We start from the raw sequence: 13,347 nt of genomic DNA on the forward strand, positions 1-13,347 counted from the left end.
TTCTAGTTACACATAAAAGCTAATAGTCCCAAGCACTGTTAAAAAATATTTTTTTTTCTGAGTGTAACCCGTTATGATTTATGCCAGTAGCAAAGAAATCATGTCTTTTCTGGAAACTTTCTGCTTTCTCCCTCTTGCACGTTCAGTATTTCCACTTACATTGTCACCTTCACTCCTCAGTTTCCAGAACGGCTGGATGTAAAACCAGGATCCCTCATTCCCTGCAGCATCCAGGGACACCCGCATAGCATTCTTCTCCAGCAGAGCCGGCAATCTTTTATTGACTGTGAGGTACTTGTTACTTTTTATGTGCAGTAGCTGTGGACAAATGATAATTTAAAAAAAATAGTATAACTTTTGCTTTTCTTCCCTTCAGTCAAAGAGGAGATACTGTCTTTCACACTGTAGTGATTTTTCATAACATACATAAAGACAAAATAAAACTAGAAGAGAGTTATCAAACTACAGTGCAGCTAGAGAAAACAGATGGTATACCTCAGATTGACAGAAACATGTCAACAATTAATTTTACAGCAGGTAGGGCAAGGGTGCATTAATAGCGTTACCTTCAGGAATTTAATCCGTTACAGGAAAGTCGTACTGCACTTAAGAACATAACTTCTGTCTCGTTTATATGTCATGAACTACAAATTACTGCAGTGATTTAAGAGGTGCTGCACAGCACCTCTAAAGTATGATTTTGAAATAAATCTTGAAAATAAGAGATATGTATTTACATTCATATACTAAACTGCAGCAACAAAAAATTACACATAAAATTTATATTATGACACATTACTTAAACATGAATATCCAGAACTTCTGGTAGGCTTTGAATTAGACAGAGAAACATGACATTGTAAACTTCGCCAAGTTCTGTTTACCTGACCCTTGACAATCCAGATTACAGTGGTTAGTTTCATTTTCACCATAACCTTGAAATGAAACAACTGTTTCCTTTCCAGCTCTGAGAGAGGGCAGACGTATTTCAAGAGGTTTACCTGTATGACATTGCTATATTTTACGATTTCGCCCAACAGCTTTCTGTTCTCGCTTTCGTTCTGCTTTTGTTCCAGTTCTGCTGCATGCTGCAAGAGAATGATTATTTCTTTAAACTCTACAAAATCAGTACCTATATTCAGCTACTGGAACAGATAGTGTGAAAAGGAAATGATACCACATTTAAAACGTTTCCTCCGACCTACAAGCATTACTGTATTGAAAATATTAGCAGCCGAATGCTGCTGCAGCATGGTTTTCTGCACTATTGTCACCCAGATCCTGTGTCATCGTTCTGTTTTTTTATTACCCAGAATAGACACTCATTCACAGTTTATGGATCACACCTGACTTGCATGCTGTTTTAAAAAAATTCAAGCACATAAAGTAATTCCAGGCACTTTATTTCATCCTGAAGGAGGAAAAAGAAGGGCCTATGATTAGCTTCTCCCTGTCACCGTTCCTTTTACTTGTCGAGTTTTTAATTGCATACAAATACATTGACTTTATATATAACAAAACAAAACTAGTCGGTCACACATTGCAAAATCAAGGCTAAGCACAAGAGCCAGGGTTAAACACAGACACAGAACAAACTCTCAGCTCCTAGCTCCAATTGTTCTGTAGCTAGCCCTAGCCACGCACCATGTGCCTTCCTTGCTGTCTTCAACTGGAAGCACTGGCAGCCTCTCCACTGCACATGAAACTGCCAACCAGGTTTGATACGACCTTGCTTTCACTTAGTCTTATGCCTTCAATTATACCACCAGGCCAGCTCTTTTTCAGAGACAGAGGAGTTGCGGCATCCACACCGTTTTTGATGCAAAATAGAGCCTGCCCGATGGTTCAGAGAAGAACCACGTAGACTGAAAGACAACTGCAATTCTGAGGAAGTTCCAGACTACAGTGCTGAAAACGTCTCTTTGTCCACCCCTCTGCCGAACTCCTGGAAAGGACTTCTAAAAGAATAGCATGATTTAAACCAGGGCCCACTCCTGATTTTAACAACTCCATTTTTACCTTATAAAACTTCTGAAAGCAGTATTCTGCTTATAGCAAAGGCACAACCGCCAGTCCAAAGTAAGATGAAAACCAGGGCAGGGGCAAGAAATGCCAGTCAGAAGGTAGGGGAGCTAAGGAGAATATGAAGTTGCTACAGTGGCATAATAACACCCATCCCGGCGGTTCCCAAGGCACTTGTTATTATTCTTTCTCATTCTATTGTAATTCTACAGCCTGCAGATTGAGATAAGATTACAAATACAGATGTCTCTTACTTGAAGTTTCTTCAGCAGTGCTGCTTCTGTATGATTTCCTTGTTTGGCTTGCTTGGCTTTCCAGTACTGCTTCTGGGCTGAATATCGGTTCATAGGACACACCTTGAAAAGGCAGTCTGTAGAAAATTGAAAGAAATACTCATAAGTAACGTTGAAAGACACTTCCTTCATTTGTAAGTATGCTTTGGTTCATTTTCTTCTTCCAGAAATGCCTAGATACCCGCGTTTAAACATAGTCACCAAAACCAGCTTGATGGCACTGATACCACAAACACGGTGGCAGAAATCCGAGTTGAACCTAAAGCCTTTGATGCCACAGACATGCCCACCCGGTGCAACCGCTGTTAAGAGTCCCAGGCTGTGAGCCTGCCATAGGCAAAACTGCCTGCTGCTTTATTAGTGCTCTTTGCTGCTGCACAACATTACGGATGCACTATTTGTAAGGCTCGTGAAACCTTGAAGAAACAGTCCTGCTTTCTGTACGCCATACATCTCGCTGCCCTGCTCCCTCTGGCATTGCTGACGCGAGGCATTGCACGGGCATCCCGCTGCAAGCTACGGAGTAGGTTAATGCGGTGTTTGGGTCTAACAGGCGCCTTCCTAAGATTGATTAAAAAAAACCTAACAGTAAAAACAACAAAGTGACACAAACTGAACACCAGCACTGCCCAACGGACAAGGCGAAAAATGTATAAGGAGGGATGGAAGGCCACCCAAGGGGAATTGCCCGAGCAGGGTGGCTGGGCAAACGAGGACAGCGGAGGAGGTACATCCTGAAGGGAATGCAGCTGACGGGGAAGCCACCACGTATGAGAGGAGCAGCAGCAAAGGAAAGCGAGTTGCAATGTACCGACCCCCATCCCCTGCCCATCACCTTCCCCACATGCAGCGAGGGGGCTGGGGATCAGGAAGGGAGAGAGATACGTCCGGAGGGAAGCCAAGGGGTGCTTCTCTAACTGCTTGTTCAATTGTTCATCTTTATTTCCCAATACCCAAATTAATAATTGAAAGTTAATGTAAATTGGCAATAAACTAAATTTTGTGAAATTGCCTGACTCCAGACTTTTTGGGTTTTTTGGGGCCAGTGACAGTCCTATAGAGTGGAAATAGAGGCTCACGATTCATCCAAATCCAACTGCTTTTAGAGGGACAAACGATACCTAGTTGGGAGCAAGAGCAGTCTTGCATGCTCCCAATCATCAGCTGCTCTAAAAGCTAGGCTTGAAAGATGTTTTACTTAGCAAATGTTGGTAATTGTCCTTTCACACCCCACGTGTGAAAGATGAAGGGACGGGAAAGTATTAATTAGCAATCAGAGTTTTGCTGTGAGACTAGTGAGAACATACAGCACTGCATGCGTGTGATACTGTGAAACTCTTCCCCAACATGGGTTGCAATTTATAGGTGTCAAAGGAAGGTCTGTCCCCCATATTTAATTGTCACAGATGGCCAAGCACTCTCTGAGGATAATCCACCCCCAGAGGAGAATTACCTCTGAAGAATTTCCTCCCTGTTCCATGTCAGGGTGTCAGGAAGGTAGAGACAGGAGGGAAGCAACTACCCAATTCCCAGCCACCTAACTGCGGCACAAGCTAGAGCCAGGTAATAGCAGCAATGCGTCCTACTTAGAAGAGGTTTTGGCCCAGAGCTGGATTAAAAATAAAAAAGTTCCTCTTCTGATCCCACAAGCATATCTTGCAGGTGCTGACAACCCAGTTTGGCCAGAATCAGCAATGTCACTTCTCTGCTGGTCGTCAGGCAACTTCCCACAAAGAAGAGATTCTGCAACACAACTGGAAAGCCACATTGCATGGAGTGTGGCACAGACAGTGCTCCTCACAAAAACAGAGCAAAGAGAGAAAAAGAGGAGAACAAACATGCTAGCTCCACGTGAGCAACATGAAGCACTTATCTACCACCATACTCAACACAGTTAACAGCACACACATCATAGAACAGAATAATTTGAAAACAGTTCTCTCTACCCTCAGGTCTCCTGCTGCCTTCTCCAAAGAGAGTCCCTTTCCAACAGCACTGTATAGTCACTCTTATCTCTGATACCCAAGGTGCTGCAATATGAAATAGCAACTGCAATATCAACACTGAGTACACATTCCAGTTACACACTGGATCAATGTGCAGGTGACCCTGTTGAATTTACCAACCTCGCATGTCATTTTTAAATACAGTGCAATCTCGTCACTCAGCCATTACTGTCACAAAAATGTCAGCAGGGACTATCCCGAAGTCACGTTGTGGGTTTTAACCACTGAGTCAGGTCAGCAGCAGACTGTTTCTATTTTATGGTGCTGTCCTACTCACTATCTAATTCCCAGAGCAAGTTTAACATCTGCAGTTGCTAACTACCTAGGACTTGTTGCAGCTCTCCAGTCCAGGACGGCACATGTGGAAAGTCCCTGTCTATCACACATGTCATGAGAAAAGTTTCCTTATGAGTGGAAATTCAAGTATCAAACTCACAACCTGTCTGAGGAAGCTGCTAGACACCAAGGCAGATCCTATTCTAATTTTCAACACTGTCAATCCAATGGAACTACGCTTTCACCACGGGGAGGAAGAGGAGGAGATTCAACTCCTCTGAGATATATTCTCCACATATCCTCCAACATACCCATCTCTTCACAGTCTGTGGGGAATTACCGAACCCATGTTACAGCAGGAACACCTCTTGTAACACAACAGGAGAGGGAAGGGAAACCTAGCATGAAGACTGGCCTTGCCTTCCCTAAGTAAAAATGAACTCCCATTGCTTAAAACAGAACAGGCAGCACCCTCAACTACAATCAGGCCCAGCTAAGCACAGCTACCTGATGTTAGCTGCCAAAACCACTTCAGTAAGACTGTGCCACACGTTCCTCTGCCTGCCTGCGCCCCTAAAGCCAGTGGTTTGCGACAGTGCTGGCTCTCAAGCCATGAACTAAGCTGCAATACTCTTAGTCCTGCAAGCATGCCATGTGGCCTCTCATATATTGGCCATCATTACACCAAGCTTTTCCTTGCATTGCCTCTTCCCTTCATAGCAGTTGACCTTCCTCTACTATTCCTAGCAGCAAAGCTTATTCATACAAAAACGCCGCCGGTGGTAGAAGTTTCCTTGGCACTGACCCAAAGTCCTCACCGATTTGCTCCCTAATCACAGCCCTGAGTTGCTGTTCCTAGGAGAAAGTGTTAAAAATCTTTATCAAAGCGAACCCAACTACCTTGCAAAGATGTTTACTTTCATTTCAAAGGGGAACATTTACAATGAGAACTATACCATACAACCCAGAGTACATAACTCCCAGGTAACTTTTACAATATCCTGGGCACCAAGAAGGGGGCAAAAAAACCCCACAATTACAAAACGCTGCGTACTGTTAAATCATACTGTATGTTGTAGGAGATTTTACTTTGAGTATTGGGATTTTGGCTCATGAAACAAAAAGTCTGCTATTATTTTCCTGCAACAGTCTATAATTAACGTGCCTTCTCAGAAGATTTCATGAAACACTTATTTCTGTGAAGTAACAATACCTTCTTTTTATAGGACCAGTCTTCATTTCTCAGTTACTCCCCACACATCCTGCTACTTGAATAAACACACTGCTTCCCATCCTCATGCAGAGTCTCAAAGCACAGCGCTACCACGCTGTAGAGAAACCTAAGATGTACACGGATGTGCAGGCACTGCTGTGTGGGTCTGCTTCCCAAAAGTGGGGGATTTTTTTTCCTAATGATAGCTCTCAAAGAAAAGGAAATGTCAAGCAGGCGCTGGATAACCTCAGCCACCACACAGCTCCATCTGTAGCCATGCCGCACAGCACAGCTCTCCTGACTTCCAGTCTAGTGCTTTAGAAGTTGAACTACCAAGAACTTTTTTAAAATCAGTATTATTTCAATTGTATTTTTCTCAATTTATAGACTAAAAAAAATTCATATTCTTTATTGCCAGACAAGCTTTTCCCTATTTATTAACATTACAGATACATTAAAAATAGGTCCTCTCATTTTTTTCTCTTTGTTCTTTTTTTTTTTTCTAGTTACTTTCATTAGAATAGCAATAGGATACTATATAAATTCAAGCTTTGTGGACCTAAACATGGGGGAACGAAAAAAGCAGTGCCTGCCCTAAAGAAGCTATAGTTTAAATAAACAGGAAAGAAGAGAAACTGAGGCATAAGATTATAAAGCAACTTTCCAGCGCACACACATTAGATCAAAAGCTCAGCCCTCCTGGAGGTCAGTCTAGCAACCCACTCATGACCCACAGACCTTCAAACTTCTCCAGACATTCTCAGATAGTCCGGTTTCCTAACTTATTACTTTACGGATTTTTACATAAATGCTTCTCTTCCTGAGGACACTAATTAAGTAGGCACTATCAAAGGTAAACAATTAGCTTTAAAGCAAATAGCTTCAAAGTATCAGCCGGTTTCACTTACTAAACTTTCATGCATTCAACTTGTGCAGTTTCATGAATTTTCTCATGCCCACAAAATCTTCCTGGCAAAATTTCAATTACTTGTGCACGAAGTGAAGATGGAGGAAATGAGAAACATTGCCCACCCCTGCCCCCACACACATTTTTTAAAACAATAAAAATCACTTCAAGTTTTCTTTACAAAATGGAAAAAAAAAAAAAAAGGAGAAGCTCTCCCTGGTCACACGCCGGCTTAACCTCCTACACTACACCTTGGCTTATTAGAAAGTGAGAAAATACAACAAATTATCAGTGCCGAGGCACATATCAATTAATTATTGGGGGGGGGGGGAGACGTTTATTAATCAGAACAATCAAAAGACGGAAAGCAGCAATCCCCACAGTGTGGGAGATGATCCACAGAGAATGCCCTCAGAACTGACCGCCTGCCTGAGCCTGGGAAGGTGCACCAAATGCCAGTCTTCAGAAGGCAACAGTGGGTGCAACAACCACACACGGCACATCCTCTGCGCAAAAAGCAACTACACTCAGGAAGTCTGAAAAGGAAAATAACTCATATTGTGCCTTTTAAATGTTTCTTGATGTTGGATAAAGATGGCTTAGGACAATATTTGTCAGAGGTTTTCCCTCCCTGCCCCTCCCCCCCCCCTTTTTTTTAAAGTGTTAGAAATCAACTTTTGCCCATCATAGAAGATTTCCATGATTTGCAGAACTAGAAAAATTATCACATGGCTTTACTTACCCACTTGTCAGCCTGCTGGTTTAAGTGGAAGGGATACGGCTATTAAATCACAGTGTGTACAAATCTATGTGTCTTGAAAAAAATACAGTAAGGTGGAAAAGAGCTGAAGTGAGAATGGAAGGGGAGGAATGTGAGGGAGCAAGGAGTGGGGCAATGAAGAGTCCTAAGGAGGACAACAAAAAGTGATCAGGATTCTGAGAAGAAAACTAAAGCAATTATGGAACTGAGAGAAACAAGAAGAAAACACAAGGGCCAGCCAAAACAATGTAGGAGAAGACAAGGAAAAAGGCAGAAAGAGTAGGAGGACAAAAGGAGACAGCACAGAGGAATGTAACAGAAGGGAGAGAAGAGGAAAGAACAATGTCAAAAAAGACTAAAAATGGAGAGAAAGGCAAGAGGAGGGTATCTAGGAACTCAAACATGACTTTCATTGTAGATGCCTCAAGAAAAAGCGCGTAAAATGTAGGAAAGTTTAAATCGGTGTAAGAACTTAGGTCACTTTACATTTAAAAGAGAGGAAAGACATGCTCCCTTTTGAGAGTTGCTAAATTTGATCAACAAGCAGGTCTTATCTGTGCTATTTTACACCTTGTAAGCTGAAAGTGTTTCCCACTGGAGATAACAGCATCAAGCTGAAGTGTGTTTAAGGTCACAGTCTAAACTCTGACTTAAGAGTTCTGTTGCTCATGATGTGTCTTTACGTTAGAGGTACAGGACTTCTGGCACACGCTGTTCTTCCTAATGTCTGTGAACCTGGCCCTGCAGGAGGGTAAGCATTTCCATCATGACACTTAAGTGCTTTAGCTCTCACTAGCTTCAGTTAGAATTAGGACAAAAAGCACCTGGCTTGATCAGCCCCTAAAATTCAACTGCAAAATAATAAACACTTTTTTTTGGTTTTGTGGGTTTTGTTTTTTTTTTCTCAAGAGACTTCAGGAAACACATTGGGGACCAAAGTCTGCCCTCTTTTGCACTGATGCAAATCTGGATATGCACATTGACAAACACAGAGCCACTCCAGGTTCATTTCCGTGTGGCCGAAGGGGAAATCTGGACCACAGCTTCTCTACTGTGGAGACAAAATGAAAGCAACCACAGCTTTCCTTAGCTTAACAATACTCCGTTTTGTAGGATGTTCTGAAACAACCAGAATAGCTACCACCCACTCAAAAACAAGAAAGTAAACACATAACAAAAACGAAACTGCTATTTTGAGACACCTCTTTACGTAGGTTTTCAGTTCAGGCCAACAGCTCAGTATCTAAATTTGATCTCTGACTGAACTCTGTAGGAGGGATACAAGTAGTTAGAAAACACAATCCATTTCTTTTTTTTTTTCCTGTTGGGAAAAGGGTTGGTAAAATATTACCAAAAAAGAGCAAACATAGTCCTCTGATGTTAATTTTCAGTGTCAGTCCTTGGAATCTAAACATCTTGTTAGAAACATGCCTTTCTCGTATGTCTTTGAGTCTCAGGTCGTGCTCTAACCTCAAATCAACGCCAGTTCAGCTATCAGTGATAAAAACATCATAAACCATACAGGCAGCAGTTCCTACTACTAAAGAGGCCCTGCTCTTCCTGCTGTTAGATGATATTTTTAGTTGCTTATGTCTAATCAGTCAATTAATCATTCTTGCCTAAGTCTTATTTTTATGTCAAGAACCTACTTAGAGCAGTTTTTGTTTGTTTCATTAACTCTGCTGTTTTAATTGAATGCTATCTCCCAGAAGATTCTTTGGGGGAAAAAATCTGCATTTTGCTTACGTTTCTTGGTTATAAGAACAGCATTTAGCAACTCTTTTGCCTCAGTGCTCTTGAGCAGAGCTAAGAAATTTAGCAAAGCACGGCAAAGATGTACTTTGGGTTGCTCTCATAATACAGACACCTCTGTGGTACCAGGCACTAAATCCCAATCAGACAGCAACTTTCTGCTGTGTTCTCAGCCAAACCTCTGCTATTCCCACACTTTGTCACAATTTTACTTGTAAGATGAAGGAAAAAACAACCAAAGGACGGCTTTATCTTTTCTGCAGCCATTCTCCTGTGTGAGAATTATTAGCGCTGTATTAGCGCTGAGAGTTCAATGAAAATGAGAGTTCAGTCAAAGTCCCCAGACCTTCTTGATGCTGTTGAAATCACTTTTTTTTCTTTGAAAAAACTCAACACAGAACACTATCAACTTTTTCCTTCTTTGCTTTTCAAGATACGAAAGAACACCACAAAACTGCGATAAAAGAGCTCTACTGTACTGAAGTTATAAAATCAAGCCCTCAAATGTTAGACAATGAAAAAAAATGAAGGTTGCCTTTTTAACCTCTGTTCAGCTCCTTGACTGTAGGCATTTGGATATATTCTGCAATTATACTACCACGTGCAAATCTCTTCCAGTGACACCTGTCTCATCTAGAAACCTGGATATGCTCTACTTTGGGAACATATCAGGATGGTGAAGTGACACAAATACTGTACAAAGAATGCCCACCTGAAATTTTGTGCAACCTGGAAGCTGTGTATTAAATGTGAATGTCAGTGCAACCCTCTGCGATAGATTAAAGCAGCCATGAAACATGTTTCCCTTGCTGTAAACCAGGCAAGCCATGACTGTCTTTATCTTGTAACAGGTGTGAATCCAAGCCCATTTAAGCCAAAAGAGGTCTGGAACAGGCTAGTAAGGCTCTGCTTTGGCACAGCGAGAGCCAATGGCTTAAATCAAGCACGGACAAGACTTTATTTCCTTCCCTGCATATAAACACACAGAACTTCTGATACCGCAGTAGTATTTTTTAGCATTCAAGAAGTAGAAACTGCCTGTTGTCAGTGCACTGTTATTTTTTCCAATAAGTAAAACAGCAGAATTATCCAAATCTACAAGGCCATGTCTTAAGAAAGTTGAGAAAAATCAGATATAGTTTTAAGCAAAAGCAAAACAAACAGCTGACAAAATATTTGGGGGTAGTCCTTAAAATGTGTTAACTTTTAAATAAATGAACAAACCAGCAGCTCAAGTAGTTTCGAACCTCACAAGCTTGTTTCCCATTTACAGTAAGAGGCGGACTGGAGCAATGAGTTGGTCACGCAGCAGGGGATAAGCCTTTGTTGTACAGAACACAGCAACCAGCTCTTGGACTACAAGAAAATCAGTCCCTGTCCCCACATTTTCCACCCACCCCTCATACCTTTGCTGATTCAGTATTTTGTTCTCAAAAATCTGTCATTCACATCCCAGTTTGAAACTTTGGCAACGTGTTTACAAACCATGAAGGCATCTGAGAAGTGACACGTCTGGTAAGGCAAAGTGCCCAAGGAGTTAGAACATGCATCAATCAGTCATTTAAGAAAAAAAAAAAAAAATATCGCCAGTTACTGACCTCTGAACTTCTTTGGAGGATTAGCAAGGTCACCTGCCTCTGGCTGAACCACACATCGGTCATCCACTAACCTAGAAAAAAAAAAGTTATTACACTTACTAAAACATGCGTTTGACATGCGTCAGCGTATATAAATGCAGAGACATACCTGTCACATTGTAGATATAGACGCTTACATATTTCTCCAACTTAATTCAAAAAATACCTTAGAAACTCTACTATTCAGTTACTAAGCATAACCAAGAGAAGAAAGCTCTACATTTTCCTTCAAGTAAGAGGATTTCTTCTCTTGCACTAAATTATGGCCTATGTGAATTAGATCCCACTTCATTTAAATCCTGTTAAAAGTCCCTTTTGTTACAGCATGTACATTGATGTTACATGTCAAATTCTTGTTTTCTTTCATTACAGTCCACTAACCCTGAATCAGAAAGAGTTTGTTTTTCTGCAGCTGTCAGATTTTCACAGCCAGTACCCTAGGGCATAATCCAGAATTCACCCAAATCAACGGACTGTGAGACACTTAAATTAGCCCTGGAAAAAGACCTCAAAAAAAAAAAAAAAAAAACAAACATTGGGAAGGCACACGTTTATCTGCTGTGAGAAAGGACGTTTAAAACACTGTGGGTTACCTTGGCCCTACACTTGCAAGCTGTCTCGTGCTTGCAGAGTCCTGCATTCCCAGTGAGGAACTTTTAAGAGGATGCACAGTATCATCAAGTAAGCAGCCTTCACATGGATACAAGAGCATACATGGATCTGCTTACACAATCAGGACATGCAGGTGGGTTTCTCCAGGGACCTGCTGTTTCATAACACTGTTTTATCGAGAATTTGAATCTGGAATTTGATAAAGCACTTTAGATTCTAGTCTTTAAAAATTCTGCTACTCCCCTTCACCGTTTCCAATCGTTTTCCTCTGCAGAGGCATGTGGAATTAAGATTCAGTTCCAATCAAAACTCACAGGACCACATTTTCCTTCACTAAAATTAATAAGCATTTATTCAATCCACAGCAGAAAATCTAAGTAACAAATCAAATGTATTTCTCACAATATTTTAAAAGTTAAATAAACAATAAAATTCAAAAATATAAATTGTTCATCTTATCACAGAACTTCCTAAACATAAATTCAGCTTCCTTTCAGGAAGCATCCTGTAAATAATCTGCCTGTTTCAAAAAATTATTCAGGAAAATCACGTTTAAGGACACACTACTGCCCTGCCACTTCACAACAACAGCCTTAGCAGCGTATTCTGTGCCAGAAAAAGCACAATTTGGGTTCAGCCAAACTACCCAACAGACGCATTCAGTTTTCACTCAAGTTGCTGGTGGCTTTGCACCTAGCCACAAGGGCAGTAAGGCCGATGCCCCAGCATGCCCGTGAATTTTCTACCTCAAGCAAGCTGACTGCTGACAAGCTGCTCACTCTGGTTGCAGCTCCCAGAAACAGAAGGAAAAGCGATAAAGAATTTTGGAAGTCAGCAGCTGGGATCTCATAATATACTTGGAAGCAAAGTTCCAGGAGCAGGCAGGGGACTTGCCATGGCCCTCTGGAGTTCTGTTTTTCACAGTGTAGGTTAGGCCAGGCTTGGAAAGCAGGACTTAGGACAAGTCAGTACTGCAAGATGCCGTTTATCTATGATCTAATGGGCCAAAGCTTCCTATAAACAGCACCTAAAACCTGGAGTCACAGAAGAAACAGGGCTAGAAAGGACTACCTTAACAGAAGCTTTGCCAGAGGATTTCAGTGCCAATAAGTACTTCCCCCTCAACAAAATCCCTCAAAGGTTTTCTGAATGAACCCAGAAGATTTGACCTTAAGCACTGCCAGGATGGAGGACAGTATGTTGGAAGTTGAGCATAATTCACAAGAGACATCTCGTGTTCCTTGGTGACAACTTGTGCACCCTCATGACAACTATAACTGTGGATGAAATGCAGAACTTTCATCATGGTGCCACATCACCGTAACAAAAGCCATATAGAAAATGGAAGCTGCTGGTGCTTAGAAAAAACAAACAAGATCCTGCACACCGCCTGAGTCGTTAGCTGCAGTGTTCAAACATGTTAGACTTCCAAGGCTCAGAATTGTTTAATGTATTTAAACAATTAATATAAATCACTTTCATTTAAGCATTCTCTACAGGCACAAAGATATGGACCATAAATGAGTTCTACAGTCATTAGAAAACAAAGACATCAGACAAGACAAAAGAGAAAGAAACTGCTACTACCATCCTCTAGGCACAAAATGAGAGCATGGAAAGATTAATTGACATGTGACAGGACAGTGGCATGACAGACCAGAAACATCATCTCCTGTGCCTCAGCTTCTGATGCCTCTTTTTCTTACAAAGTATCTTACAACATGGGACAAAAACCTGAAAAAAGTATTGCTTTGTCAATATAGCAGGTTTCCAATAATTTAATCCCCCAAATTTCCATATAATGTCATTCATCCTGTATTGGAGCAGTATGTCCGTCGAAGAGTTTAGTAGCTACTTGTTTTCTGGGGA

At 41.3% G+C, this 13,347-nt stretch overlaps 1 protein-coding gene across 6 annotated transcripts in view; it reads right to left on the reverse strand.

Moving 5' to 3' along the window:
• ITPR2 (inositol 1,4,5-trisphosphate receptor type 2) overlaps positions 1-13,347 on the reverse strand; it is a 277,577-nt gene that overhangs the window by 228,206 nt on the left and 36,024 nt on the right. For all 6 annotated transcript variants that reach the window (XM_074587404.1, XM_074587414.1, XM_074587436.1 and 3 more), the window contains 4 exons: positions 10,828-10,898; positions 2,277-2,392; positions 1,002-1,088; positions 160-318 (listed from right to left, as the gene is read on the reverse strand). In XM_074587404.1, the coding sequence (XP_074443505.1) occupies positions 160-318; positions 1,002-1,088; positions 2,277-2,392; positions 10,828-10,898 (433 nt within the window). The remainder of the gene's footprint in view (positions 1-159; positions 319-1,001; positions 1,089-2,276; positions 2,393-10,827; positions 10,899-13,347) is intronic.

The sequence above is a fragment of the Larus michahellis genome, chromosome 1 (assembly GCF_964199755.1).
Source record: "Larus michahellis chromosome 1, bLarMic1.1, whole genome shotgun sequence".
In the NCBI taxonomy this organism is placed as follows: Eukaryota; Metazoa; Chordata; class Aves; order Charadriiformes; family Laridae; genus Larus; species Larus michahellis.